Source organism: Eurosta solidaginis, chromosome 5, assembly GCF_040869045.1.
Source record: "Eurosta solidaginis isolate ZX-2024a chromosome 5, ASM4086904v1, whole genome shotgun sequence".
NCBI lineage: Eukaryota > Metazoa > Arthropoda > Insecta > Diptera > Tephritidae > Eurosta > Eurosta solidaginis.
In genome coordinates, this window is record NC_090323.1 from 267,403,408 (window position 1) to 267,429,877 (window position 26,470).

A 26,470-nucleotide genomic window follows, 5' to 3' on the forward strand; every position below is an offset into this window, starting at 1 on the left:
ATTCCATTCCATTCGCCTAATACCAACACGCAAATTTTTACAGTCTGAACAAAGGTATGTTGTTGATGTAGAGATGAGCCAACCAGCTATCAAATTACTATTGTGTAAGCTAAATTGATTTGTATGAACACCATTCAATTTAAATCGAAAAGCCAATTCAATTCGGTAATTTCCACATTTTCGTAAAATTTAGAAATCTGCTCTCGTTTTTGGTCAACAGTTTGGAAATATTAAAAGCAACTTCACATAAAAAACACAACGCCGTACAAAAGAAAAACTTTGATCTGCCCCCACTCTAAGGGATCATAATGCTGACAAATTATAAAAGCTAAATTCCATAGCTTTCTTACATACGACGTATGACCATATGGAACTAAATGTTGCTTGCTTTTCTGCGCGTAGCGAAACTGAAATTTGGGAGCTTATATAATTTGTCAGCACTGTGATCCCTTAGAGTAAAAACAACACGTAGCACCTTTTTTTTGGATTAGGAGCTGCATAACCATCTCCGATCATAGCCTTAAAATCAACCTTCAGAGGATGTTAGACCCAATTAGTTTAGAAAATTACGTAGACTTTCCTTTCATATGTTCGTCTTTGCTTAAAATTTGAAAGGCTCCATTTTTCCTTTTCCGCTCTTTATTTTCAAACCCGATTTCGCCGTATCGCCCTATTGAAACGCCTGGCAACCATACAAGTCGAAAACCCCTCAAAATTTGTTGGCTCAGCTCATTCCTGTTTTGTTTTTCATTTTGTTTTTATTTTCGGTAGGTTTTTAGTTGATTTTACGCAAGTTAATACTTGCTGCAAAATAATAATTTTTCATGTCCAAAATTGTGTTACAGTTTAAAAAATTTTCGCCATTATCTTAAAATGATTATTTAAAGCAATTAGAATACACCATATGATTGTTACCGAGTAATTTGCTTTTTGAATGTTCCTCGGTGCTCAATAAAATACATCATTGTATACATCATTGTTTACCGCCAGCAGAGATGTTCTCCCGTTGGAATTTAGTTACTGCGAAAAATTCAAACAAATTGCAATCCTTACCATGGTCAGACATTTTATGGAGGCATATTAGCAGTGAGCTGACAAACGCTCTCCGACCCTTCTATTTTGCGGTGCATCCAGATTTGTTTGGACAACATCCGGAGCAACGCAATGTAAATGAAAATTCTTTAAAGCTTTTGAGCGCACATATGGAATCATTATATGAGCGCAAATACCACGCATTGCATGAAACTAAAACGTTACAGTTCTACATACGTGATGATAAGGCGAGCTCGCGTGATACTTTCAAATTAATTAAGGTGACATTGGATCAACGATCAAAAGACCCAAAAGCTTTAGTACAACGCTTGTTGGAATTGTGTAATCTTCCAACGGAATATGTCAAAACGATCAAACCATTGCCGTACGCAGCAGCAACAAGCGCCACAGCAACCGCGGCGGGTTTCGCCAATGCCGTGAATCCATTCAACACTGGAGGAGATTATAATTACGGCACTCAATTCTCAGCTTTCGAAAATGCCTTTACTTATGTAAGTTTGAAGTCAGTGTCAAAGCAAGTGCATTTTTAAGCTAATATATTAATTACAGGCAAAGGAAGAGCAAAAGAAAACATTGGATGCTTGGTTAAAGGAAAATGTATCAGTAGCGAAAATGCGCTCCGCTGAATTAGATGATTTGAAAGATGAAGTAAAGAAATTACAACAAGCTGTAACAAAGCGTTTACAACTAAAGGATATACGTTATGATTGCGGATGGAATTACGAACATTTTCGTGGCTGTTTGAAATCTTTAGAACGTATGACCGATTTGCATGCTGATGTAATGGGCTCGTTGAAAAATCGCATATTAGTTTTTGCACCCTTCACTGGTGTAAGCCTCGAAGGACACATAATGTTATTTACCGGCGATGTGCTAACAAGTTGGAAAGATTTTATAAAAAACATTCCTGAGCACGATGAGTTTCTAAAAAGGGTTCCGTTGTATGAAAACACATTGTCTCAAGTATTGCTCAATATAAAAATTGGTCGTAGAAAATTTATGCCTAAACAACAAGCACGCGAGTACGCATCCCATTTAATTAAGGTGACAACAACAATCGGTGACTACCTAACTGTAAATAAGTTTCCCAAAACTTGGCCAGCTACACTGGAAGACTATGAAATTGTTATCGAATCAGAGGCTGGTCCTCTGATGGTAAATCCTGAAGGTCAATTAATTGCGCCAGCAACATGCCCAGGCTTCATGTTAGTCGATTTTTTAACCGCGAATTTAAATACAGCTAAGGAAAATACGAAAAAGTATCAAGCACAAAAGGCAGTGGAACGACAATTGACTGCAAAGTGCACAGAAAAACTAAAATTACAAACATTAACTAAAGATGACTCCGTAACGCCAGATAAAATGATAGACACGTTGAACAAGCTATTAGAATGTGAGGGCATGCATTTCAAAGAATTAAATTTGCATATAACAAATTATTATTCGGTGCTTACGGACGGTATTGTGTGCATACCCTGGGACTTTATACCAAGGTAGCATTGCAAATTGAATATTATATATATATATATATATATATATATATGTATGTCTGTGGCTATGTATTTTTATTATTAACACAAATTTGTAAATATCCGTATAATTTAAATCTTTCCAAGTTATTCCTACAATTGAAACTAAGATAAATATTTCGCTAGAATACAAATTTTTTTTATGTAAATGTGTAGAGAGGCTAGGAGTGGTCGCATCTATTGAATCAGTGCTTTAATCTTATTTTATTTTTTTCAATTTCAAATATGCAAAAAAATTTTCTTTACATTAACTTGAAGATAAATATATTAATTACAATACCGCCATAATTAACACTTACAGCCTGATTCTAATGTGGTAACAACTTTCTTCACCACGGCAACTTTCTTCATGTAGTAACTTTTGTACCCTTTTGGTATTCTGCCCCCGAAAGTAGCCGGATAATTGTTTACCCACTAAAATAGGTGGAAACATCGATGTAACCACACAAAAGCTGTTGTTTAGAAAAAGGCAATACTGAAAAATCAAGAATTGTGAGCGCAAATAAGTAAACATAATAGTAAAAAACTGTTGCCTCTTGCTATACATATTTGTTTCCATGTACTTTCAGAGTATATATTACAATATAGCTATGTAAAAACGTATGCATGTATGCACATATGTATATACACATCGTCCCGTTTATTCGTTAACATCGTATCTACGAGTGACACATATTCGGTAAAGCCATGGCGGAACCATACACGGTGACATACCTACAAACATAAATAAAACTTCCATGTACTTCGTTTTTGTAAATTCGATGGACAAATGTTAAAATCGTACTGCGCCGGAAGTTGATGTATCAAATTAAATAAAACAAGTTTATATTCAGCTGTCCCATGCTGCCACCTTGTATCGTTCCGCCATGGGTAAAGTGAAGAAAACCAACTTTTAAATTTCACCACAGACACTGGTGAGTTTTTCGGTGATGACAGCGTTACCACTTTGGCCAGAATCGCGAATAAAACAACTGGTAACGATTTTCGGTTACATAATGTTCTGGGTACTATTTTACCGGTAACGCTAAGAATCGGGCCGTTAATGTGAACATGATATTAGTTGAACTCATTTGTAATATTAAACCTTGTACTTATTTAAGGCAGGCTTGGAAACCCTAAAAAATCTATCTTCTCTCAGGCAACTCTGAACGAATGTCATATTGGGGCAGAGTTGGTAATTGTCATCGTCACTTGATAAAAAGAGAAAAGAGAGGGAAGATAGATTAAAAACTTTTAAAGCCTGCTGCGCTATTAATTATATTGTAAATTAATAAATAATAACGTTAAATTTAGCTTGCTTGAAAACAATATTCTTTCTCTTACTCCGTGAACAATTCTTTAAAATTTTTTAATTGCGATTGGAGATTATTACTTGGATTAGCTATACCGACCAACCTTCGGTAACGCACGTGCCGCCAAAACTTTGATAGAAAAAGCGGCAACGACGAAGGCATTCGCAAGAATAAAATCCAATAAAATCAACAGCATCCGCATATAAAAGCGTACATTTTGTTTGCGAATCGATCCATTTCCGATTTAACGCTTGTAAACGCGTGTTCGTATTTTAGGAGTCTCAACTTAATATACTTCATCATCAAGCATGTGCATTCGCAATGTCTGCGGAAAAAAGGCAAATGCTAGTGGTACTGAGGATTGGGTGCAGTGCGACGACTGCGAATTATGGTTCCATTTCTAATGTGCTGGAGTAGAAGCTAGCGTGCAAGATCGCGACTGGAGTTGTGCTTCCTGTACTCAGGCACCTAGTGTGGACGCACCACACACTTCTGCAAACGCAGTGCAGCCAGCAACTACAACAATAACAACAACATCGGCTGCTACACCAGCACCAGCGACCACATCGGTTAATGCCAACCTCGAAAATCAGAGCGATACTAGCTCACTAAAATTAGCCGCAGTACCATGCAATGCTATGGACGAACCTGGTGATCAACAAAGGCTCATGCTGGCCATGCTCGAAGAGCGAAGAGCCGCCGAGGAACGATTTATAGAACAAAAATATAACATACTTTCACAGATGAACAACGCTTGTTTATCAACGTCGAATTTTTTATCATCGATGCAACATGCATCAAACAATGGGCCATCAAGTGCTCAAATAGCTGCAAGGCAAGCCATCCCCAAAGACTTACCAACGTTCAGTGGTGACCCGGAAGAGTGGCCGATGTTTATAAGTACATTCGACCACAGCACATCCGTCGCTGGGTTATCAGATGTCGAAAACATGCTCCGGCTACAAAGGTGTCTAAAAGGGCGGGCACGTGATTTGGTGAAAGATAAACTTCTCTTGCCGGCGATGGTTCCGGATGTCATAAACACATTAAACATGTTTTTTGGTAGGCCAGAACATATCTTGGAGAGGATGATCGACAAGGTACGAAAGCTTCCTTGTTCAAAAGATAAACTTGAGTCACTTATAGAATTTGCACTCGCGGTGCGGAATATCTGCGCGACAATGGAGACGTGCAAACTCGAAGCACATCTAAAAGAACTTGTAGACAAATTGCCAAATCACCACAAGCTCAACTGGGCGATGTAGCCTTGCGACAATGTTTCACCATCCATCAAGGTATTCAGCGATTGGTTGTATCGTATAGCCGAAGCGGCATCAACAGTTGTGTCGCCAGCGTTTATGTACAAAACGGGCTCAATAAACACGCATAGTAGCAACGACAGCCGCGGATCAAAGACTCAGTCTAAAGAGGTTCAAAGCAACGTTATCGAGTCTCAACCAAAGCAGACCGTGAAATGTATTGCGTGTGGCACATCGGACCATTCCGCTGCGCACTGTACACAATTTCAAAACGGATCGGAAAAAGAAAGGTGGAACATGGCGGAGGCCAACAAGGCTTGCTATACGTGTCTCAAGAGTCATCGCAAAAGTTGTTTTTCAAAAAAGAAGTGCGGCGTAAATGGCTGTATGTTAAAACATCACCCGTTGCTTCACAGCGATCGTACACAAAAATCTGAAAATAAGGCCAATGATCAAGCAGAGCATCAGGGCGGCAAGCATAGTACACAATACTTTCGTATTATGCCAGTAAACCTACATTCAGCTGGAAAGACTGTCGAAGTGTTTGCATTTTTGGACAAAGGGTCTTCCGTAACGCTTAAAGACGAGTCGATGTTTCGAGAACTCGGTGTTAAAGGGGTTCCAGCACCGATATATTTGCAATGGACCAGCAATACTACGGGTAATGAAAATAATTCGGTGCGAGCGTCGATTCAAATTTCCGCACTAAATAGTAGTAAGCTGTATTGGCTCAATGACGTGCATACGGTTGAAAACATCGCTTTGCCCAAGCAGTCCATGAACGCAGAAGAGCTCCAATCTAAGTGTTCGCACCTAAGAGTTATTCCTATGCCGTCATATTCGGACATTCGACCGATGCTGCTCATCGGCACCGATAATTGGAAAATTGCTGTTCCGCGTAAAATACGCGAAGGCAAGTGAAGCGAACCTATCGCGTCAAAATGTTTGTTGGGATGGGGCGTTCAAGGAACTTCGAATGCAGCGAGCTACGTGACGATGCATCACTGTGATTGTGGGTAGCAAGAGCTCAACGACGTCGTTAAAGATAGTTTTAATCTAGACGCAGTAAAACCACACAATCTGCAGTCTAATGATGATAAGAAGGCTATGTAAATTCTAGGTCGAACTTGCACAAAAACAGATGGACGTTTTTATATTGGCCTTTTGTGGCGCAACGAAAACGAGTCGCTACGCGAAAGCTACACGAACGCATTCAACCCTCTTACATGTTTAAAAACAAAATAAGTCGACAGCCAGAAATGTATGATAAAATCAACGATCAAATAGACAATCTAATTCGAAAGGGATATGCGTTACAACTATCAGAAAACGAAATGGCAATTAAGCCTGACCGCACTTGGTATTTACCAATACTTATAACTCTTAATCCCAATAAACCAAATAAGGTGCGACTTGTGTGGGACGCCGCCGCAAAGTCTCATTGCAAATCATAAAATGACTTTTTGCTAACAGGGCCGGATTTACTAAAACCACTTGTCGAAGTACTTCTAGCATTCAGAGTTGGTCAGGTGGCCGTGTGCGGTGACATCGCGGAGATGTTTCACAGAATCAACATCCGCGATGAAGACATGCACGCCCAACGGTTCATGTGGTACGATAAGTCGAACAACCAAACAAAGGTATACGTTATGCGCGCAATGACTTTCGGCATAAGTTGCGGGCCCTGTATCGCCCATTATGTCCGAAATGCAGAGGAGTATCGCAACATATATCCACGCGCATATGAAGCCATCAACAATGCGCATTATGTCGACGATTACATTGACGCGGCAGACAACGACGAGGCAGCCTTGGAGGTAGCGGAACAAGTCCGTAAAGTCCATCTAGCCGGCGGATTCGAAATACGTAATTGGGCATCAAATTCCGTAGTTGTTCTAGCAAAGCTACTTGGCGGCAACTCAGGCATGCAAACATCAGTCCAGTTTGGAGATACCGAAAAAATACTAGGTATGTATTGGGAACCACAGTCTGACGTTTTTAAATTTATTCTCAGGTTCACCCGACTGCGTCGAGATCTGTTCACACAGGACGTAGTTCCAACTAAAAGGGAAGTACTCCAAGTACTGATGTCGGTTTTCAATCCCTTGGGGCTGTTAGCACGCTATACAGTGGGGCTAAAAATATTGTGCCAACGAGTCTGGCGAGCAAATATTGGGTGGGATGAAGAACTTCCCGAGACACTATACGTAGACTGGTTAAAATGGAGGCAACTTTTACCACCGATTGAAGCGGTAGAAATTCCGAGATGCTACTCACGTAATCTGAAATTCGCTACCGACGTCGGCATTCATACGTTCGTTGATGTCAGCGAACATGCCTATGCTGCAGTTTGCTATGTGAGGGTACGCCAAGGAGACGACGTCGACATGTCATTGATAGCGGCAAAAAGTAAAGTCGCTCCATTAAAACCAGTCTCCATTCCTCGTTTGGAACTGCAAGCCGCCGTAGTGGGAGTACGCTTGCCGCAAAAGGTACGAAAAATACGTGGGCTTGAACACCGAAACACCACGTATTGGTCAGATTCCAAATCCGTACTGCAATGGCTTAATATGGACCCACGCAGCTTTCAGCAATTCGTAATGCATCGCGTCGGAGAGATCCTAGAGAGTTCCGACAGCAAACAGTGGCGCTGGGTTCCTACGAAGCTGAACGTAGCCGATCTAGCCACAAAAATTAACAGCGCGGTCGATGACAAACAGTGGCTGAAAGGGCCTAACTTCTCATTTCTACATAGTAGCATGTGGCCGAGTTCCGATATGCATAACGAGGTATTAGATACCACCGAGCTTCGAAAGCGAGTATGCGTAATCTATAAAGTCGCACCAATAGCTCTCAATGTTGAGTATTTTTCAAAGTGGCGCAATCTATATAGAGCAGTTGCGACCTTCATCTTGTACATATTCAAGTTAAAATCCAGACGAGTAAGGCGCATCATGCCAAAAGAAGTTACACCAGATATGATTGAGATCGCCGAAAATATTCTGTTCAAACAAGCACAAGCTGAAATTTAATCATCGGAAATTAATATACTGTATGCGTGTCACACGCTGAGCAAGCAAAGCAAATTATATCAGCTTAACGCTTATCTCGACGACAAAGGTATTCTGCGCATACGAAGCAGATTAGATTCAATTAACGAGCACACGGATACCATCGTACTGCCGAGAGAAAGCTACATAACTTTTTTGATTTTTAGAGATTACCACGAAAAGAACCATCATATGGCACACGAAACAGTCATTAATAATGTCAAAGGCAAATATTGTATTCCGCGTCTACGAGTATTGTACAATAAAATACGAAAATCTTGCCAGAGGTGCAAAATTAACAACGCCTTACCAGAACCTCCACAAATGTCGCCGATACCAGCTGCAAGATTAGCCAGTTTTACTAGACCCTTCACATTCACAGGCGTCGATTATTTTGGTCCAATACTTGTCAACGTAGGAAGACATAAGGAGAAAAGATGGGGAGTGCTTTATACTTGCTTGACACTCCGGGCAGTACATTTTGAAATCGCTCATGGTCTCGATACAAATTCTTGTATTATGGCTCTTAGAAACTTCATGGCACGTCGTGGTACTCCAGCGGAGATCTTTTCCGATAACGGCACCAATTTTAAAGCGACAGAGAAACTCGTCCGAGAAAAACTGATCACGCTTGACTTCGATCGAATTACAGCGACATATGACCGTATTAAGTGGCGCTTCAAACCACCTGGCGCACCCCACATGGGAGGCACGTTCTCGTATGAACAACTAAGAACATTTTGCGAAGCATATGCCCCTCATACTCTTTTAATGACGAAAGCTTGCGGTGCGCACTGATGGAAGTAGAATTCATCATAAACTCGAGACCGCTTACTTTCGTTAGTCTTGAGTCGTCGGATGATGTTGCTCTCACATCAAACCACATGTTATTGGGGTCGGCAGATGGTCATAAACCCGCGTTCAGCGACGGTATGGACCTAAGGCAACGGTGGCACAAAACGCAGCTCTTTCCAGACGTCTTTTGGCAACGTTGGGTGAAGGAGTATACGCCGATACTGACCAGGCGAGCCAAGTGGTTGAAAAAAGCTACACCCATAGTAATCGATGATGTGGTTATTGTAATCGACGAAACTTTCCCTCGTAACTTATGGCCGAAAGGAAGAGTAATCAGCACCATAGTAGCCAAAGACGGACAAGTTCGGCGAGTGACGGTAAAGACCCCTCTAGGGATAATGGAACGACCAGCGACGAAGATAGCCAAGTTAGATGTCGGTAATAGCTTAGTAAGCACCGGGGCTACTTACGAGGGGGGGAATGTTACCGCCATAATTAACACTTAATGTGAACATGATATTAGTTGAACTCATTTGTAATATTAAACCTTGTACTTATTTAATGTAGGCTTGGAAACTCTAAAAATCTATCTTCTCTCAGGCAACTCTGAACGAATGTCATATTCGGGCAAGAGTTGGTAATTGTCATCGTCACTTGAGAAAAAGAGAGAAGAGAGGGAAGATAGATTAAAAAATTTTAAAGCCTGCTGCGCTATTAATTATATTGTAAATTAATAAATAATAACGTTAAATTTAGCTTGCTTGAAAACAATATTCTTTCTCTTACTCCGTGAACAATGCCATCGGTCATGCTAAACGATCCAAAGCAGTGGGCCCAGACCGCATAGCCATGCCGATGCTTAAAAGCCTAGGGAAAGAGGGTTTCAAATATTTAGCGCATGTCTTCAACCTGTCTCTTTCCACCTTCGTCATTCCCGAAAAATGGAAAATGGCGCAGGTGGTCCCGCTACTAAAGCATGGGAAACCAGCTAACATAGCAGAGACATATCGCCCGATATCACTCCTATCGCCAGTAGCCAAGACGCTTGAAGCCATGTTGCTCCCCTACTTCAAAGCAAATTTGGAGCTAGCCTGTCATCAGCATGGCTTCAGAAAACTCCATAGCACCACCACCGCGCTAAATGCCATCAGCACCCAGATAAATTGAGATTTAAATCAAAACCCCCACCACAGAACAGTACTCGTAGCGCTAGACCTATCAAAAGCTTTTGATACGGTCAACCATGGCACGTTACTGCAAGACCTAGAAGGGTCTACCCTTCTCCCATGTCTTAAAAGGTGCACCGCAAATTATCTGGGTCGTCGGCAGGCATCGGTGCAATTTAGAAACGAAACATCAAAACCAAGAAGAATTAAACAAGGGGTGCCACACGGTGGTGTCCTATCCCCACTTTTGTTTAATTTCTACATATCTAAGCTACCTTTACCACCAGAAGGAGTTACTATCGTTTCATACGCCGATGACTGCACAATAATGGCCACAGGCCCAGGCCCACAGATCGATGAGCTCTGCAACAGAATAAACGGCTACCTCCCTGATCTCTCCAGTTTTTTCGCCTGTCCCACACTCGAAAATCTTAGGTGTGACGTTTGATCAGGATCTATATTTTGAGCATGCAGCCGCAATTGTACCGAAAATCCAGAGCCGTAACAAAATCCTTAAATCTCTTGCTGGCAGTACTTGGGGAAAAGACAAAGAAACGCTCATTACCACTTACAAAGCAATTGGCCAACCGATTGCATGCTACGCGTCCCCTATATGGTCGCCAAGCCTAAAAACTAAAAACTACACACTGCAAGAAGCTACAGGCCTGTCAAAATACTGCTCTCAGAACCGCCAGGGGCTGTCTTCTTATGTCCCCAGAATACCATCTACATAATGAGGCGAGAATGCTCCCCATCAGGGAGAGAAATGATGCTAACCAAACAGTTCCTGTTGAATACCCAGAAACCTGGGCATCCCAACAGACATCTGATTGAAGAGCCAACACCGCCTAGGGGCCTAAGAAGTCATATCCGTAAGCATTATGAGGAATACGGCACCTGAGAACTCAGCCGTATGAAGCAAAAAAACACGAGCAGGTCCTCAGTGAACTCCACAAACAGGCGTCGGACCTCTATGCCAGGGATTTCCCGGTGAATCCAGTACTCAAAGAACAGTACCCAAAAATTGCGGAAGAGGAACGCACACTCCCAGGGAAACGCGAGTCACTCTAGCTAAACTTCGATCTGGATACTGTAACAGGTTAAACTCTTATCTATCCAGAATCAACCCCGACATACAAAATGTATGCCCTGCTTGCAATGTGTCCCCACATGACACCAACCATCTCTTTAATTGTAATGTGGAACCAACGCCTCTAACACCCCTCATATTATGGTCCACCCTGTTGAACAAGTTTCCTTGGACTGTCGTTAGAGGATATTTGTGACAATTTGTGATCGGTCGCAATTATTGGGTGGGGCGAAGCACTGCTACAACAACAACAACAACAATATAACTGCAATCCTCAGTGAACCAAAGGTACTTATTTTGATGCAAACGAAAATCTTCAGCGCGTCGCGTATATGCATACTGCTCTGATTTCGACCACATAGCAGGATCACCGCCACATAAATATAGTTGCATGCTCATATCCGCTAATGCAATATTGTTTCCAATAAAAACTGCTTGCCAAACGCTTGGCATAATCGAACCACTAACATTTTTAATAAATGCTGGCGCAGTATAATTGCCATTCGTAAAATTATCGTCAGTTCTAATATATCGATTCCAAAATGTGCTATGAAATGTAAATTTCTTGCCCAACAAACGTTCAATATGAAAAACTGAACGATATTTATATGCGCTCGAATATGTGCACATCAAAGTCGGTTGTGCGCATTCACTTAGATAATCAAAGCTTCCATTTTACGTATGCATACTGAGCTGGTATTGCGCAGGGTTCTCAGCGATGTTGGCAAGAAGATACCGTTTTATTTCATATACTTCGATGGCAATTTGCTCATTTCGCACTCGTTTACAAGTTTCTGTACATTAAAGAAGAGTTGTGCTCGGAGCTCATTATTTCTTTGTAAATAGATTAAGTGCGTTATTAGACGTTCCAACCCCAACAGTTGAGGAACACGGAAATGTTATTTTTGCTTTCTAATAATTCAACAGCTTCGAATACAATATTCAAAACTTCTTCGTACATATTATCTTCATTCAGCAGATCGAGTTGTTTGAGCACTTTACGCACCACAGGATAACTCAGCTCATTATCGCAGATTTGGTTCATGTTTCAATTGTAATTTACGGGATGTAATGGTAATTCAAGTAATTGAGCACAACGTTCAATGAGGTATTTACGTATTTCCAACTCAAGTGAATTGAACTCATATGGGTTGCTTTGATCGGTTATTGATACGTTCTTCTTCGTTTTATATAAGTCTATGATGTGTTCGGGATCGTAAAGTAACTTCTCAACATTCAACTTGTGCCATAAAACTTTGTAGCCTATATATTTTACAGTTACATTTTGTGCATTACTCGCAAATTCATTTAAAAGATATAATGCAGAACTCCAAAGGATTTTGTCTACAGTCTCCCATAAGATGCTCTCCAATTCAGTTGTTACATTTGTTTGTTTCGCTATCGTTGACGTAGATCCCTTAGAACCTGCATTGTGAATCGCTGCGTTCCTTTGTAACATGTCGTTGAAGAGTCTCACGTGCACATCCACTAGAGTCGAATTATTTACTTTGCCCGGACTATTTCTTTCAAATACATATTCCGTCGCTTGTGTCTGTGCTAGGATTATAAAAAGCTCATTGGGCGCTCTCTGGATCAGCCACTTCTTGTCTAACAGTCTTTCCTATCCTCTACTTGAAAAGTTAATTAGTATTCCGTTCCTTTTTTTTTGAACCGGCATATTCGAAAATTTGCTTGCCCACAATTGAAAAATGGTCCGTTCTTCCTTCCTTGTCACTATTCTCCTATCACTCAGACTCACGGTCCCAGGTTCACGTACTGTCACTACCGCCCTTAATTGTACTCAAACTTCCTCCACCTCTCCCAAGCCCATCTCCCATATCAATAGAATATTTCCACCAATTATTTGTGAGCTAATTCAAATATCTGCGGATCCATCTATTACATATTTTTGTCAAACACTGTTGAAACTAATCCAATATGGCTTCATGGCTAGACAGAATCCCGGCAGAAGCCATTGAAGAAATTGCGCCCAGCGGTCATGCTGTATAGGTAAAGTGCATGTATTTTCCTTGCAATACACGATCTCAACAGCGTGATACGAGGCAGACAGCTTACAGCGCATCATCAAAAGTTTCCTACCATATTCCTAGTTTATATACTTCACCTCAGAGAGCCCGCGGACCATGACAGTCACAGGGGATCGATTCTCCGTCCTGACTTACGAAACATCAGCCACAATGAAATTTGCAATCTTAAAATGTCCGATGAGTCGTCCTTATGCGGATACGCAGACGACATTGCTGTAGTCATTACAACTCGAAACACAAAGAGTAGTCAGACGCTTATGCACCATCAAACATCAGAAAAAAACAAGTTTATACTCTTAACAAAATTGCGCTAGAAGTTGGATTAGAAACTTTCTCTGAAAATATGACATCAAAGAAGGTAGTCAACTATTTAGGCATGATATTCCCGAAAATATACTGACGCAAGCTGCTGATGGGCATCACTCTATCTACGCCACTGTGTGGCTCCTAACTGTGGGAAAACCCACAGCTCTTAACATCCATACAGCGAGCCGAAGCTCAGAGAGTAGCCCTCGCTTATCGCAAAGTATCAGGGCCAGTCGTACAAAAGATCACTGATATAATACACCATCATCGTTGGAAGGCTATTGAAAGGAAAAAAACAGATAGATCAAGAGCTTATAAAAATCGTTAGCTAAGAAAGCGTTTTAGCTCTGGCACAACTGCTGGCAAAATTAACGAGGCTGAAGATGGACAACGATACTAATCACAGTTGTTAAAGCATGATCACTATAAGCTTTGGAGAAGTAAACTACATATTATGTTGACCAAACGCTCAGTGGAACTTCTTTAAATGCTTGCCATGCAGTAAAAAACGAGAAATACTTAATTGGCGCTTAACCGTTTAAACGGTTATGTCCATGTAACAAGGCGCGCAAATGTCTTCTTCATTGGTCTAACTGGCGCCAATTGATCACACCAAGGTAATTTAAATCGTTTTCTACCTGGTTCTTTTCAGCGGAGTGGGCCACCCCATTCCTCTGCATCCATAGATGGGTTCCGATAAGAGTACTTTTTTTGGCCGGGGCATCATCTTTAATTGTGTTAAGTGTTTCAATTCGCTGAACGTTGCACTACTACGGAATGTCTTCCAATAACCCCTAAAAAACATCTACAAAGTGAGTCAAAATAGGTCAATAATAAAGAGCACAACGAAGTGTTGACCAGTTTTTGTTAAATTGTCAAACACACCCAGCAAACAACTGCTTGCTCTGGCTCCGCCTCCAATATGGCTAAGGGAACATCTCCATTTGAACTATGATGAGATCTGACACATATCTACGTAGCCCTTTGATCCAGACAAGCATAAGGAGGCGCCAGGCAAAATCCGTACAGAAACAATAAACGTCTTTGCTAGGACGCACTCGGTGAACCCCGTTATCAATATACACTATCGTACGCTTGGAGAAGAAGAAAGCATACTACTAAGGAAGACACATTCACTCTTGCCTAACACTGCTACACCGAAGCACTGCTACAACAACAACCCTGTCCCAAGTTCATTCTGGATACTGTAATAGGTTAGGCCCTTAGAATCAACCCTGACATACGCAATGTATGTCCCCACATGACACCAACCATCTTTCAATTGTAATGTGGAACGTACGCCTCTAACACAAACTTCCCTATGGTCCACCCTTGTTGAAACAGCTAGTTTCCTTGGACTCCCGTTAGAGGACTTTGATGACAATTTGTAAGTGGTCCAACAAAATAAACAGCTATCTCCCTGATCTCTTCAGTTTCTTCGCCTCGCGCAACCTGACATTGTCACCGACCAAATCATCGGCGACCTTATTTACCACTTGGACGCGCGAAATGTCGACCAAATTGAACATCCACGTCAATGGCGTCCTCGATATGGTCGCGAAGCGAAAAGGTTACTCACTGGAAGAAATTACAGGCCTGCCAAAATACTGCCCTCAGAACCGCTACGGGCTGTCTTCTTATGGCCCTAGAACACAACCTAGATAATGAGAGTATTCCCATTAGGGAGAGAAATGAAATGCTAACGAAACAATTTCTGTTGAATACCCAGAAACCTGGGCATCCCAACAGACATCTGATTGATGAGGCTACACCGCACAGTGGGCCAGGAAGGGGTCAAAAACGGCCAAAAGTCCATGTTGCAATTTTAATTTTTCGTGTTATTAGCCAAAATATATAATAACTAAGGCAATTGTTCGTAAAATATTATAGCAATTGCTTAATTATTAAGGTCACAATTTCAATCTGATTAAGAGCGTTGGATTTAAAATTTACAGGTGGGGTATATATTGAAACTGAATTTTTCATTGCATAAAATAGTAAATATTTAACGTTTCTCTTCTTTTTCTTATTAACACTGTTCATTACGATAAAAAATAGTAAAAAGCGATTTAAAAAAGTCCCTATTTATAAATTTTAGCGTATTTTATTGATTAAAATGTTCATTTTTTTTGAGTCGTGCTCCATATCGTTTGCCTGTACTCCTACGTACCACCTCCTATCACAAACGCTTAACATAAAATATATTCTACATTTAATATACTTTACTATGATCTTGCTAATTTTTGTTCATTTTTTTTTTAACTGGCGCTACTCCCGTCCCGTCACATTCATTATTTCCTTGAAATACATTATTGTCGTGGGTTTGTCGAAAATTGGTGGTCAACTTTTAGTTTGCAGTAATAATTAAATTAATATCAAGTATACATTTCATTGAACTCAGCTTTTTTAGCATATTTTTTTAAATATTCGTGCTTTTGTTTCTTTCGATTAAGTACATTTACGTAAATATGGCAGAATTTACTAAAAGGGAAATTCTTCAGCAGTTAGATGATTTAAAAGATATTCAGCCCAATTCTAAACGAAAATTCCGTGCGAGTTTTTTCCCTTCTCCCATTCCTCGTATTCTAAATAAAAATTCCTTGTGAGTTTTTTCACTTCTCCCTTTCCTCCTATTCTGAACAATGTTCGAAAAAGAGGAAACCGGTTATGGGAGAAAAGTAGGTATTATGAATGTGAGGGAGAGGGAGATTTCTTTGCCATTTCATAGGAGTTTTTTCACTAGTTAAATTAAAGGGAATGCATCAAAATAGTTAAAGGAAATTCGTTCTTTTAAGAAAGAACACTTATTTGTACAAATTTGTGCTAAAATATATATTTACATTCTACCACAATATTCTCACTGTTATTACAACAACAACAACCACAATATTCTTTATTTTAAGTCGAAAAGTATATCACAAGCAACGGAAGAGCTCTTTGTATATTTGATGCAGCTATCCAGAAACTGCGCAAGGATTTTTTAAGAAGGCTTAATTCGATTTTGGCATATGGCGAACTCAACTCGACGTGGGCGCCAGAAAATTGCTTTGCAGAATGAAAGCAGGCAACTCCGGCGGATTTGTGTTATCCCGCCATCTTCTTATTATGCTCCTCTGATGTTGCTGTGGCACCAATTCATTACTCATTTCAGTGAATACCACATGAAATGCAATAATGTGCATTGTTTATACCTTATATCTTAATTTCAAACAAATTCGCAACAATAATTAAACTTTTCAATTTTTTAAACAAAATAAGAAATGCGCAACGAAATTTCAATTGACAAAACAGCTGACTTCGAAAATTCGAAATTCCTATTCCCCATTTTTTCTTCTCCCTAGGAGAAAAGAATTGGAGGAATTTTTCCGCGGGAATAAAAAAATCCGCGAGAACAAAATTCCGCGAGAATATTTAGAATTGGTCTGATTAATTTAATCATGAACTATATTTTTCAGAAAAAAATATAGGTATTTCCAAAGTGGACAATAAGTTTCTTTCTAGACTGAAACTATCAATTAACTCTCTAAATGGTAAGCGGAATGTGAAATATAGCGCTGAATGTAGAATAAAATCTCGATTCGAACAAAAGCATGCAGAATTGTTGAATTACAAATATTATAATATCCCTGAACTGGAAATGGAAGATTGTGTAATACAAGAGCAGGGTTCGCGCCCTCGCCCTGGCCGTCCGAGTCTTAAATTTGATGACAAATCTTCTCGATTTAAACGACGTGAAGTTTCAAAAATTAACTCGCATCAAAAACATAGCCCAGAATCGTTGTTAATAGCATGTCGCCAGTCAGCAAGTAGAAGTGGAAACAAAGATTTTTATTCAGTCATAAGTTTTGTTTTAAAAAATATTGAGCAACCAAGAAAAGTTCGAAAATTGTTTGAAAGTTCAATCCAAGCAAAACCCACTGAAGAAGCTTTAGCCTTTTTGTTGAACAATAATCTTACTAAGAGCGTATACACAAATATGCGTTTAGAATCCAAATCAAGTGGTGCCGATATCTGGCCACCATATAATGATGTAAGGGAAATGAAGTCTCAATGTAGACCATCTAAAGAATAAATCTCTATTTCTGAGAACAGAATTGAGGTGTCACTACAAGCTTTGTTAAACCACACAGCAAAGAGAATTGTTGAATTGCAGAAGGATGTTATTATACATGATATGATTGCAAACGGCGCTATCGAATCTACTGCTGTTTTAATATGTTCATGGGGATTTGATGGCAGTTCTGGTCATTCAGCTTATAACCAACATTATAAATCAATTCCTGATGAAAACCTTTCGAAGCCAACTGACCAAAATTGGTTTGCAACTACGCTCATTCCACAACGAATGTTAACCGTAAATAATAATGTTTTGTGGAATAACAGATCACCACAATCAGCCAGATTTTGTCGACCTATATCTTTGGAAAATGTTTCTGAATCAGCGGAAGTCATCCTAAGGCAAAAGTTGAATCAAATCGACAAGTTAGGAAGTTTTCAGGCTGTTGTGGATGATGATCGGAAAATTTCAATACATTTCTCTTTGTTCCTGACTCTAATAGATGGCAAGGTGCTCAATATCATTACGGGTACTAAAAGTATGCAAACATGTCCTGTCTGTCATGCCACATCCAAATTATTTAACGATCTTTCGAATAAGCTAAAAGGAGTTTTGATACCGAACCCAAACTCCCTTGTCTATGGAATTAGCCCATTACATGCGTGGATTAACCTTTTCGGCTGTTTTTTAAAAATCTCATATAGGCTGGATCTTAAGATATGGCAAATACGTACCTCTGATCAAAAATCAATATTTGCTGAAAGAAAGAAACACATCCAGGAAAAGTTTACATCTAAATTAGGACTTATTGTGGATAAGCCAAAAGCAGAAGATTCTGGAAATACCATTGACGGTAACACTGCAGTTTACAGTTACAAAAAAAGTCTGAAGTTAGCAAAAAACAAAAAAAAATATAATTAAAAAAAATTACAAACAAACGAACTTTTTTTGCTCACAATTTAAAAAAATTAAAACCAAAAAATGAAAAATCTTAAGTTAGCAAAAAACAAAAAAAAAATAAATAATTTACAAAAAAAATTTTTTTTACTCAAAATTTAAAAAATAAAGCAAAAACAAAAAAAGAACACAAAAAAATATATATAATTAAAAAAAATTACGAAAAAAAAATTTTTTTTTTCAAAGTTTTAGAAAATTAAAACCAAAAAATTAAAAATCTAAAGTTAGCAATTTGTAAGCTATTTCGATAAGATTTTGAACTATGGCCACTGTTGACCCATTCGTGGCCCACTGTGCACCGCCCAGGGTCCTAAGGGGTCATCTCCGTAAGCATTATGAGGAAATACGGTACCTCAGAACACAACCGTATGAAGCAAAAAAGCACAAGCAGGTCCTCAGTGATATCCACAAACAGGCGTTGGACTTCTATGCCTGGAATTGCCCGCTGAATCCAGTATTTAAAGAAAAATACCCAGAACTAGCACAGGAGGAACGCACTCGCCCGTCACTCTAGCTCAACTTCGATCTGGGTAATGTAACAGGTTAAACTCTTACCTATCCAGAATCAACCCCGACATGCAAAATGTATGTCCTGCTTGCAATGTGTCCCCACATGACACCAACCATCTCTTCAATTGTATTGTGCAACCAACGCATCTAACACCCCTCTCATTATGGTCCACCCCTGTTAAATCAGCAGGTTTCCTTGGACTCCCGTTAGAGGACATTGATGACAATTTGTGATTGGTCGCACCTATTGGACGGGACGAAGCACTGCTACAACAACAACAACAACAACAATATTCGTTCGATATTCCATTTATTCCATCATCATAGATTGTGTGTTCGGACTCACCATCTTCCTTGAGCGTTACATCGTTCTCTCCATTTGGGATCACAGAGAAGTGTTCCCTACACAATCTAAGCATTCTCTGGACATCGTTTACCAGGACGCCGACAAAAACTCAAGCTAAAAGTCGGCCAAATCACTGTTGATAACATTACATTATATTGTGACGAATATTAGCATCACTAAGCGATACTAAATAAATAAAGGCACAACAACAATAAAGCAAGCTGCTACTCTTGTGTACATCAAATCAATCATCATTTACACACATGCATACAAGGCAACGAAGAGATAACTCACACACAGATGTAGTCATCAGCCGAAGTTGTTCTCACACATGCACACGCATATATGTAGCTCAATTACCAAGCAGGAGATACAGCAGAAGGCGAAACGTCTGGATTTTAGTAGAAATATGCGAATGAAGCGACGGAGAGTATAAAAGCAGCGCAAGCTGAGTAATCAGTAATCAGTTTGATTTAGTAGCGAAGTATAATTGTGAAGTATAATTGTACTACTCCCAAAGTTGTTTAATAAAGACCATTTTGCAATACAGAATATTGGAGTGATTTATTCAACATCAATAAAATTTTTTCTTTTTTTTTGATTAAACTAAGTTTTGTAATAGACTGTATATTGTATATGTATGTATATTTTTCTCGAAAATAAATAATCGACATTTAATTAGCTTATTGCAAATAATTAATCTTTTATAATCAATATAGTTAATCAAATCAAATCTTTTTTTGTATTGTAATTTTTTAGAAATTTTCTTTTAGTTAAGTAAGAAAGCGGAGTACGAAACAAGTGTACATTTAGACAAAATTTAAACGAGTATGTATGTATGTATGCACTATATAATATTTTAACTTCGTACAACTAAGTATTTATGTATGTGTGTAAAATATTTTTTTTATTTATTTTTTTTTTTCAATACTTTCAATAATAGAATAGAAAACTTGCTGACTAAATAAGGTTTTATTAATTATTATTTTTTTTAGAAAATATGTAAGTAGGCTTGATTATATATAGTACATAGTATATATGTATGTATGTATATATAAAATAACAACATTAATTAATTTTCATAATATTTTAAGAAATAAAATAAATAAATTTACGCGTTTTCGACGGGACAACAGCTTAATCAATATGCCATGTTTCAGTTTATAGATTTATGCTTTTGTGTGTGTGTGTTTTTTTCGAATCTTTCTTGCTGCTCCTTTTATTGCAAATTATCGCCGCTTACATATTCGCTCGTAAATAACGCTCGTTCGTTTCGATAATTTGCACACATGCGCATTTTAAATTATTTCAATCATTGAGGTGTTTGGCTCGAGCGTCGTTTCTCTTTTTCTTTCTCTTTATCACCGCCTTTGCGTCCAAATATTCGGAACATTCCACTACGACGTTCTTCTTTGCTTTTACTGCCCTTAACGCCGGATACCGAGGAAATCGATTGAGCTTCACTTTCGCTAGAACTCTCCGCTGAGGCGCGTGAGAAACTGATCGAGTCTGGTTGTAGAGAGACTGGGCGATTGGCTTCAAAACGGGATGTGCCCCAACCTAATTATAATAACAAAAATAATATTAGTGTTAGTTTGTAAGTAATTGAAAATTTATAAAATTTAATTAAATAAAACAAGTTAAATAGCAAGAAAAAATATAGAGCGTCAACCAAGCATTAAAACAACAAAAACAGCGCGCAAAACAAAAGGAAAGACGGTAAGCTACCCAAAGTACTAGATTAACTGCTTAATAGTTAATACTAACTAATTAATTAATTTAATAAATATTTTTAACCAAAACCAAATATTTACTTTGCATACTATTGCGTAGATAAGAACGACTCAGTTTTACCGACTTAAACGCTGGTCCTTCAATTCAAGACATGCAAAAATACAACAATTAAAAGGAAGATAGTTCGTGTTTGTTTTTTCGAAAACATGCATTAATTTGACTTGGAATAGTTTATAAACATCAGAGTTGGGTGTTAATGATTACTTAATGAATCAAAGAACCCTAAATTGAAAATTACAAGTAAATCATAAGCAATTTCTTTCTTCCGTGGAAAATTTATCAAAAAATGTCTAAAAAATTACACTTTGCCTTGAAGCTTGACTGCCGAGTGCAATATCAGCTGTAGCTTCAAAAATGCTTTATCTAAGCACCCTTAAAAAATAAAATGGCCATATCTCAAAGATTTTTTGCTTTACGCTTCATCTCAAAATTTGATGGAAGAATGTCTAAAATTCATATACATTTTGAACCATTTTTTGTATCATGTTTTGAACCATGACTCAATTACTAAAGGTTTGTTCTTCAATGACGGCAGAGCTTTGACACTCCCAAATTGAAAAATCTCGACGGGTTGCTTTTACGAAGTAAGGAAAACGGGTAATAATTCAAACCACTTTAGCGAAAATTGTAGTACAAGAATTTTATTCAAACATACACTATATCAAAATTTGTTTCAAAAACTCCCTATATGAGCATAAGTTCAATCCATTTTGATATAAGAGGGAGTTAATGAAAAGCATTCTGAGGCGTTCTTCAATCTAATTCTAATATGGGGCGTTTTTGTGACAAATCATGAAATGGGAAGTTTTTGAAAAATATTTTGAGATAGGACGATATTGAATAGGCAGCCGACATGGTCTGACAAAAAAAAAAATTAAAAAAAATGGTTTATTTTCTTAGAACTTTATATTCCGGTTTTGACTTTGACAGAAGTGACTTTGACAGCTTTTATGCGGTCCTGCTACACAGGGAGTGTTCACCTTTTTATTCTAAAATTTCGGAAAGCTCTTTTACGTTAAGTATTCATGGAAGTGTTCCGGATAAACCGTTAATGTAGAATATTCGGAACACGTTCGTTTGATACTACTTCTCGAAGTCCGAATATACATAATATTCCAAATATAAACCGATTCCCCAAATTCTTAAATGGAGATGAATGTTCCGAATATACGGAATGCATAAATTAACATGCTCAAGGAGTACATTTCGTTATAGCATTTCTATTATTTACTAATGGCATTTTTACGTGATTCGAGTTTTTGACGTTGAACGATGAATTTTGAATTGGTTTAGGTTTTGTATGTTCATAAGTTTACGAAAGTGCACAATTCCTTGGTGTCAGTACTTTTCATAAAACCTATGTTCAGCCACACTAATAGATCATGGCATAGTTCATAAATTAATCATAAAATTAAAATAATTTTTCTAAGGAATTATGCAGTTCAGTACTTATCGGGTATTTGTAAACTGATTGCTTCCTATCTCTACTACTAATATTTTTCGAAAAATCGCAAAGAACTGTGTTGTTACGGATGTCAATTCGATTTGGGAGCAAAATGGCTGCAATTGTTAAAAAAATTGTCAGTGGAGCAAACCTCTTGTGATTGAATCATGATTTTGAACCAAATTGTGAGATAAAGTTGTATTTATAAAATTTTAGGGAAGTCTTCAGTGAAAATCTGGGATAAGGCGTTTCGAACAGACAGCCGAGATGTGAAGCCAGGATATTCGACTTAGAAAAAATACTTTCCCTCACTCTAGGAAGCGTGGTAATCGTGGAAAATATTCCACGATTTCTAGACCAAATATACAACTCTCAGAGAACGCACCACTTACAGAAGAAGCATCCTTACGATCTGATAAAGCATTTAGTACGAAAAGATAAATAAAATATTTAATGCACTCAAAATGTTGATAAAACTATATAGAAACCGTAGACATTTTTTTATAAATTCATTTTGTTGATGCGAGCAGAAACTTTTACTTTTGACAGTAAAATGGTGGCGAATTGAACGTTCGCTTCGTAACAGGGAAAGACGACCCTAAAGAAAATGTTGATGAAAAAAAAGAAAAAAACTACTGTGTGCGAGGTGTGTGGGTTGGGTATAAAAATGTATTGCGATTGTGGTGGTTGGTTTTTTTCGTTCACGATTTTAGTCGTCCTTTCTCATTTTGTTTTTTTTTTAATTATTTAGTCACTGATAAAACTGTACTATCAAAATTGGTGTTTAGAAGAAAAAGCATTGAGTTCTAAGTTCCCTTTTTCACCGTACTAAGTCTCAAGATACCGTCCCTTCAGCTCATTCGAAAATCTGTAGAGCGCGTGAGTTCCTGTACCTTTCCTTCTTCTTGTCACTCACAGAAGGTTTTGGGTAGTGTTATCGATGTTGATGGATGAACGATTTAATATGACCACATTGAGCGTTTTAGTACATACCCCCACCCATCCTCTAGTTCGTCTGCTAAATATACATATATATGATACATTCATATTTATATTCGGGTCGGTGATGTTGACAAGCTGTGAAGCTACAAAGCTTGTATTGTGCTTATCATATATGTACCTTGCTCGGATCCCAGGACTCTTCGAATTTTTTTTTGGCGAGAATGATTTGTTTCTATAGATTTGCTTTTATTTGGCCAATAGGCTAAGAACGCTTTCAGGGAAATCCTGGTTCAAAGACGGGGTATGTATAGTTTTTTTTAAGGAAAACACTATGCAGTTCGTAGCACCAAATACTCTTTTTATGATCAGCGCTAATCGTTGCCTGCGTTCTGTTATGCATGTGAACGCCTGTTCCGAGTAAGCAAAAGGGGTAGCTTGGCATGGTAGTAGCCTAGTTAGCTCAGTCTGTAGAGCTTGAGACTCTTAAGCGTCGTCCGTGCGGGCCCACCTTGGGTGCATTGTTAAGTTACTGTCTGTTCCGTGGAAGTATGTGTGGTAAGAACCGCGTCTCTAAAACCTCCGAGCCTCAGTGGAACTACTAAGCGGCAACCCCACTCTCATCCCTGTCTGATGCTATACGACATAACGATATTGATGCCACAAAATCAGGTCTTGTTTTTGTTATCTTTTGAAGAGTAGGCCTAAAATATATGTATCTGTACACGTTTAATATTGATTCTTAAGGGCCCATTACTGATACTTAGCATAGACTTGACTAGACTTGGCGTAAACTTGCCAACTTAGCCACGAATATACTCCACTTATTGACTTAAATGTCAATTTGTATGACAAAATGAAATGGAAACAAAAAATTGGCATCTCAAAATGTAAACGTCACTTAGAACTTACATAGAAAATCAAAATTCAACAGACTCCTAAGTCTTTTAAGTGTCGCTAAGTTTTGAGTAATCAGTAACATGCAATGTTCATTTAACAGAACTGTAAGTGACAGTTCTCAAGTCAATTCAAGTATATGCTAAGTATGAGTAATGGGCCATTTAGATAATCCACCATTCATATCGAAGTTTTCAAGTTAGCACCCTCGAGTTTTAAGTATGGTGCTGTGATCTTTAACTTCGATTATCTGAGCCGCGCTATGAATGTGAAATTCAGTCGTCTTGAAGAGTCATCCCATGGCAGTTTTCAGTTTTATCCTATTGTCCCAAGCGAGCAATTGTCGGCCAAAGAACTATTGTTTACTTCTTCCTGTGGGTGGGGAGTGTCGACTTAAACTCAAAAATTAGAGAGTTAGAACGTATTGGATAAGTTTTTAACTTCTTTGCTTCGTTTCTATATCCAACAAGTTTAAACGATCGGCATGCCTTGCCAGCCCCGGGTCAAATGGTTAAGACGGTTCAGTGGCAATTAAAAAGAATGCAAAAAGAGCTGGATAAATAGTACTTTTGCTTCACCTTAACATCTCACCTATAGGATACATTGTTTAATAAAGAACAAGAAAACTTTGTTTATTCTTGGCTAATTTCGTTGTAGGTTTGGTCGGAAAGTTGCCAAAAAAAAAAAACACGGGCTTTGAGGAAATATTTCCTGTTGACATCCTTTTGCCTTTTTCATAAAAATCCCAAATTTTCAAAAAGTTTTAATCGCTTTTTATTCGAGCGTAAATGAAATGTAAGGTTAGGTTCGGCTTCGACCGACATCGGACGTAGTTCGGTGCGATTCGGCTTGACCTTTAAAATCTGTGTTCTATCATGGTCTAGTTAATGAGTTTCATGCATAAAACGTGAGCTTTTAGTTGGATTACATCTTTTAAGTAAAAGTCAATTATTTTTGGCTAAGGATACAAAATACCAAGCTTTTCGAGCCGAAAGAAAAATTAGACATTTCATGCAAAACCGAGAAAAGATAAAACAGACCACCTCAAAAAATATACAAAATATTTGTATATAAATAATTTAAGTTGTATTTAAAAAGTGTAGTATAAGCGGGTTAAAGAAAGTTGTTATAAGTGCAGAGATGAAATGTATGTATTAAAATGGGTGAGTAACTGCTAACCGGTTCCATCGTTATTATTCAAGCTCATGTAACTTGGATTATTTATGGAGTTGTTATCGGTTGAAGTAAAATGCCACACAGTGCGACTAGTCGCTGTAGTAGTACTTGTTGTTGTGGTTGTGCACCCGGAATTATTGGTATGCGACATATGTTTACCATTGTTGTTGTTGGTGCCGCTGATACCACTTGAATTCGACCCAGCACGCTTTGCGGCTGTCACATTCGGTGTAACGGTACCAATACCACTCGACTCCACCTCAATAAATTTGCGCGAGGCATCAGCGCGTTCGCTTGCTACGGGTGGGCGTGAAATTAAACGCTGCTGTTGTGAGCGTAACGCGTAATTGACTTGTGTGGAGTGATGTTCTGGGTTTTGCTGTTGTTGTTGTTGTTGTTGCTGATGATGATGCTGCTGGTGGAGGTGCGGATGTTGCATTGCAGCGGCATTTAAAGCATTGATGCGTTGTTGAATTTGCGGATGGTGAGAATGAGCGCTACCCACGGGGGGCATGGTTGCAGGTAAAGGTGGAGGATTTTCTAAATTTGTGTTCGAGGTTTGATTTTTAATTGGATTGAAATTTGTTCGAATGAAAATATGAATGTTTTGTTTTAACTTACACATACGTATGAGTATATTAGGCGCCCTTTATTTGTACGAAAAAAATTTTGTTGAGCTAAAATAGCAAAATATCCCCAAATGTTCGTTAAGCCATAAAACGTCCTTTCAGTTAATTGCAGTACGACGGCGAGAAGGACTCA

The 26,470-nt window shown here is 38.6% G+C and overlaps 3 protein-coding genes across 14 annotated transcripts in view; 1 reads left to right on the forward strand and 2 right to left on the reverse strand.

The window, feature by feature from the left end:
* The first annotated feature begins 699 nt into the window (after window positions 1–699).
* Window positions 700–26,458, forward strand: LOC137253448 (T-cell activation inhibitor, mitochondrial). Of its 4 annotated transcripts, XM_067790376.1 has the most exons (4): window positions 700–767; window positions 846–1,544; window positions 1,603–2,546; window positions 4,151–8,054. In XM_067790376.1, the coding sequence occupies exons 2-4, from the start codon at window positions 996–998 to the stop codon at window positions 4,221–4,223; spliced, it is 1,566 nt and encodes a 521-aa protein (XP_067646477.1). In that variant the 5' UTR covers window positions 700–767; window positions 846–995; the 3' UTR covers window positions 4,224–8,054. The 4 variants fall into 4 exon arrangements, with proteins under 4 accessions (XP_067646477.1, XP_067646480.1, XP_067646478.1 ...); XM_067790379.1 differs by lacking the exon at window positions 4,151–8,054 and adding an exon at window positions 26,440–26,458 and having other exon boundaries at window positions 715–1,544; XM_067790377.1 differs by lacking the exon at window positions 4,151–8,054 and adding an exon at window positions 16,492–20,693 and having other exon boundaries at window positions 715–1,544.
* LOC137253019 (uncharacterized) lies at window positions 11,451–13,505 on the reverse strand. Its single transcript, XM_067789250.1, is given in 4 exon segments — window positions 11,451–11,911; window positions 11,914–12,105; window positions 12,108–12,791; window positions 13,418–13,505. Coding segments are annotated over 4 exon segments (1,425 nt in total).
* The window catches only part of kst (spectrin beta chain, non-erythrocytic 5 kst), a 155,916-nt gene continuing 149,441 nt past the window's right edge, over window positions 19,996–26,470 (reverse strand). For 7 of the 9 annotated variants that reach the window (XM_067790372.1, XM_067790371.1, XM_067790370.1 and 4 more), the window contains 2 exons: window positions 25,868–26,248; window positions 19,996–21,018 (listed from right to left, as the gene is read on the reverse strand). In XM_067790372.1, the coding sequence (XP_067646473.1) occupies window positions 20,771–21,018; window positions 25,868–26,248 (629 nt within the window). In that variant the 3' untranslated portion in view covers window positions 19,996–20,770. Of the gene's footprint in view, window positions 21,019–21,272; window positions 21,330–25,867; window positions 26,249–26,470 lie in introns of all 9 variants that reach the window. The other 2 variants (XM_067790374.1, XM_067790375.1) reach the window with 2 other exon arrangements.